At 41.2% G+C, this 5,080-nt stretch overlaps 1 protein-coding gene across 1 annotated transcript; it reads left to right on the forward strand.

Moving 5' to 3' along the window:
• Nucleotides 1-1,064: 1,064 nt before the first annotated feature.
• Nucleotides 1,065-3,938, forward strand: LOC146373864 (mRNA decay activator protein ZFP36L1). The gene is made up of 2 exons (XM_084951500.1): nt 1,065-1,175; nt 1,678-3,938. The coding sequence occupies exons 1-2, from the start codon at nt 1,143-1,145 to the stop codon at nt 2,863-2,865; spliced, it is 1,221 nt and encodes a 406-aa protein (XP_084807626.1). The 5' UTR covers nt 1,065-1,142; the 3' UTR covers nt 2,866-3,938.
• The last annotated feature ends 1,142 nt before the right edge of the window (nt 3,939-5,080 follow it).

Raw genomic sequence — 5,080 nt, forward strand, 5'->3', positions numbered from 1 at the left:
AAATCACCCCAGAATATAAACAAGTGTTAATGTAACATGTTTTTAATGCCTGTGAGAAAGACAGAAAAACATAGCTAACGCAATGCTCACTGTGGAAAGAAAAAATGGTTATACACTAATAACAATATGCTTCTGGTAATTACTTTGTCAGTTTTGTTTGTAAAGTTTATGTGTCAGCTTCATTTCCACTGTGGGCCATCCAAAGTAGGGCATGTGTGCAAACCTTGCATTAAAACAGCTTCAGAAACGTGTGGCTACACATGACGTGAAGGAGTTATTCGCCACACTCTACTACCAATAAGAGACCACTATTGGTTTCTTTCATCTGTAATCAATGCTTCTATTGTCTGTGTTCTGGTAATGGTTAGACTCTGCTGGAGCTCTGGTGCACAGCAGAAACCAGACCACAGATGGGGAAATGTAGCTGCATGTATTCTGGTAAACAAGAAAGCACAGTAATGTATATGTAACGTAATGTGAGCGAAAGATATAGTGTAGAGGCGAAACGGGATTTGATCAGAGATGATTGATGGCACTTCCAGAAAGCTGGGCATTAGTCATATATGAGTATATGGCTGCATATGTTTATTACTATATATTAACTACTACAGAGTTTACTACAGAACAGATGTGCCTGTACTTTGAGATGAAAGGAGTCAGTGTATTCATCTTAAATAAACAGCCTTCCTTGCCACTTTACATTCGAGCGCTTTGGGTTTTAAAAAATATCACAGAGTTTGTGCGGTTAAAAATCATTCACACTAATTGGTACAGAATAAGAGCAAAAACAGGAAAACAAGTGTGCGCCGCTCTAGGTTTGGAGTGGGTATGAGAGCTATGTAAATAGGCCCCCTTGCCTACGAAACTGACACATTTCACGCAACTAGTTAAAAATACACTGTTTTCTTTCTTCTCTTCCTCTCTCTCTTCTACCGTTTAAGTCCCGCCCATCTCTTAGCTCATATGAAACTTGAGGCAGCAGCAGCGTCATCCCGGAAGGGGGAATGGAAACTCCTCCCAGTATAGGAGGGGCTTTTAAATAGACTTAAAAGGAGAGGCTCGACCATTAACTTTTAAGACTGGACATATATCCAACAGTCAACTGGAGTTCAGACCCGAGTCCTTATTTTGTTGCCAAAAGGATGTCCGAAATGCTCGACGATATCTTAACAAAGGTGAGTCAAACTACTTCAGTGTTTTGTTTTTGTTTTGAAAAACCCTTTTTGTAGTTGGTGAGTGGCGTGGCTTAGGCGCGCTGACTGCTTATACAAAGTAACTGCTGTTAATTTCTGCTCAGTTTATTGCTGTGCCAAACGGTGTTTTGATGCGAACACCTTTTGAAATGACAGAGGGCCTCCTCACTTTGTGATTTAAGACATAATGAGGTGACTCAGACGGTCAGCTGCTCAGTTGGTTGTGTGCCCTAGTTTAATCTTCCTGTATCAGTAAACTAGTGGAAAATCACAAACTATGATTTTATTCATTTATATTATTTCAGTTAATCTCAATTTAATTTGGCTACATTATTGTTATTGTTGTTGTTATTATTTGTTTGGCACTTTTGTAACCCAATATCTTAAATAAAGCTTTATAGAAAGACTTTGAAAATGTTCAGCATTTCATTAATATTAGACATATATTGTTTTGGATTCTAACAGTCTCCTCTGTCTGTTACAGAACTTGATCAACCTGGCCTTGAACGAAGTCTCAGGGCAGAGCCATCGGTCTGCCCCCTTTTTCACCCCTTCCCCTCCTGGCTCTCTGAGCCTCAACATGAGCACTGAGCATGTTAATAATGACGACACTGGCAGCTCTCTCTGGCCAACCATCTGGGGCCCGGCCCCTGTCTCCACAAAGAAACAGCTACCTTTCCGTCCCGATCGCTCCATGAGTCTAACCGAATCCAGCAGCAGCCTTCTCTCTTCGTTTGGACAGCTGAAGAACTCGGAGCTGTTTCCCTCAGGCCCTACTGCTACTACTGTGCCTCCCCCACCAGGCTTCCCTCCCTCATCTACTGTTTCTGCCCAGACCCCACCAATGGTGTCCTCTAACCGTTACAAAACTGAGCTGTGCCGTGGCTTCCAGGAGACTGGCAGCTGCAAGTATGGCAGCAAATGCCAGTTTGCCCATGGTGAGGCAGAACTAAGAGGACTGTACCGCCACCCCAAATACAAGACAGAGCCCTGCAGAACCTTCTATAACTTTGGCTACTGCCCCTACGGTTCACGCTGCCACTTCATCCATGAGGAGAAAATCAGCGATGGTCCGTTACTGTCTGCTAAATTCCAGCGGCAGCAAACTACCACAACACCCAGTGTTCACAATCCACGGCACCAGCTCCGCCAGAGTGTCAGCTTCGCTGGGTTTCTGGGCTCTTCTCGCAGCTCCTCCCCTCCATCATTCGCCTCGGTCTTCAGTGATCCTAACCAGGGTTTCAGCCGTGCTCCCTCTGTTTCTCCACCTCCTGCTGACCTTCTCTCCCCAGTGTTTGACTCTGTGCAGCGTGAGGCAGCAGCATTCCCGTTTGGCAGCCAGCAAACCCGTATGAGCGCTGGAGACATCCATAACATTCCTCTCATCTTGGAGCCACAGGTCTCACGTTGCGTGTGTGGTCATGGAAATAATTTCAGTAGCAACAACAGCAGTGTCTTCACCAACGTGAAGGACGGGCAGCACCAGGACAGCAGTATGCTGTTTCCAGCTGCTGGAACATTCGTAAAGCCTTCACTGCAGCGTTTCTCCTCTGAGGACTCCCTGGAGGAGTCCTACAGCAGCAGCAGTTCCAGTGGAACCGAGTCTCCCACCTTTGATGGCTCAGCCACCAAGAGGCTCACTGTGTTTGAACGCCTATCCCTGTCTGACTAAATGGATCCAAAGGGAAATAACAAAAGATAAATGACTTTCTTTTTAACTTTTCTGTCTATCTGGACTTTCATCAGCACCAGAACTGTTCAGAACAAGTCGACAATAACACTTAAAGTTCTTAATTTATGTTTGTAAAGTTGAGCTCATCTTAGACAAACTACACATACTGAGATGATTTAAGTACCCAAATGTTATCAATCTATTTTTATACATAACAGTAGCTTATAAGACCTATATATGCGGTCTTCCATCAAAATTAACTCATCTGCAGGTCTTGACATTACCGGTGAATCTTGGTAGTGATCAAAATAGCTTTGGTGATAATCAGTGATTCCTGTGCCTTGAATATTTTCCCTACCTAATAGGCTATTTATGCTCTGTGCCACAAACAGTATGTTTGATTCAGTAGCCTTTACCAGTGAGACCTGACATGTGTCTGTGATATGCACTTTACAGCTAATTCTAAAGGGAGAACCTGTCAAATCTCTCAGTAGCATTCAACCAAAGCTTCGTTCTTCACTCTGTCTGTGTGTGGACGTGTGTGCGCGTGTGGGCCTTGTACAGAATATGCATGTGAGAGTGTATGTGTGTGTCTGTCGTTTTGTAGACGTGGAAGCAAATACAACTTGCAGAATGCACAAAGATCAAAGTGCTCTAATACAAATAAGGTATGTCAGTGAATTCAAATCTGAATATATGTATCCCGACACACTTAATAACATTTGATTCTGTAAAACATTCTGTAATATTTGCTACTTTGTAAATTGCACACTATCTTTTATTTCCCCCCTTGTGTTTGACAGCCTGGTTCAGGGAACACCGCAGTATTCCTTTTGGTTATTGGTTACCTTGTGTTGTTTAACTTAAACTGATGTATTTATTATGATATTTATTTGCATTTAGAGAAAATTGTATTTTGTACTTTATTTATGGAAAAAAAAACTTCACTGTTTGTGAAATGCAAATGTGAGAAAAAGCAAAGTAGAAAAGATAATCTTATATTTTTGATTGCCTGAAAATAAGAAAAATACATTTTAAAAAAAATTCTCAATAAAGAAATGATTGTACGCTGATGTTTTGGATTCGTGTTATTTACAGCTTATGCATTCACATGCGGAGTTCAGGAACTTCCTGTAGTTACAGCAAGGAAAGAAGATCTGTACCAATGAAGGCCCAGTTCTGTTAAGTGTTTCAGTTAGACACATTGGAGCTGGGCTTCCCCTTAAATGGAAGCAACCATTATTTAAACACCACTACTTTGACTTCTACATGTGTTGGTAGGAAATCCTGTGTTTTCAGTAGCACCAGATTTTAAGAAATGGAGGGAAAATCACCTTTCCAGTAATCTGCTGAACCTCTGAGCCAGAATCACAAATACTTTTTGAGGATTTGTTTCTACATTATTTGAAATGAGATCAAGATTTTGAATGCGTTAAAGCCTATACATGTTATACTTAAATATACATTCTGCTGCATTACAGCTAAATAATAACTAGCCTCCTGAGTATGGAACCTTGACCTTTTGTCCTCCACTTTTTCTCTCCCGATTCTGTTTTGTGCCATACATCTTTGTTGTGTATACAGTCAGGTATTTAGATTACCGTGTTTATACACACTATCACACAGCTTTTTATTTCCAGGTAAAACCTGCAATGTTTTGGCAGCTCTTCGCAGCAGTGCATTAAATTGAATGTTGGATATTAGTGTATTGCTTTTAGTGTAACTGTTAGAAGCAAATGGAGAATTGCTTTTTACATATCAAAAAAGCATTTATAGAAAACTGAGCAGTGGGAAATCTCATGGATGAAAAAAAATGATCTTTTTTCTGTCGTCACTTTCTGTAAGGCGCATTTACGAGTTAAGGAGGCGTTTGTTAAAACACTCTGTTGCAATTTCCATGTTACATTCCCCTTGAGACTGTTGCGCAAACTGCCCCCGCCCTCATACTGTCAAAGAAGTGTACACTGTCTAGCAAGATTGGGATCTGGAATAATAAAAGTCCTGCTTACAGTAACACCCAGAATATCTGAGAACACACACAGAAGAAGCACTTGCGACGATGTAGGAGATAAGTGTGAAATAGTCTGACACATCAACAAGATTAGAACAATAAAAACAACAAATCATTGATGTATCTGATTACAGTTTTGCAGCTTGTTGAGATAAATGCGATGTGGGGATTTTTCCCATTTGATTTGAGATCTTTTGAATCAGG

Source organism: Perissodus microlepis, chromosome 14 (assembly GCF_051167445.1).
Source record: "Perissodus microlepis isolate ML-2025 ecotype Zambia chromosome 14, ASM5116744v1, whole genome shotgun sequence".
Classification (NCBI taxonomy): domain Eukaryota; kingdom Metazoa; phylum Chordata; class Actinopteri; order Cichliformes; family Cichlidae; genus Perissodus; species Perissodus microlepis.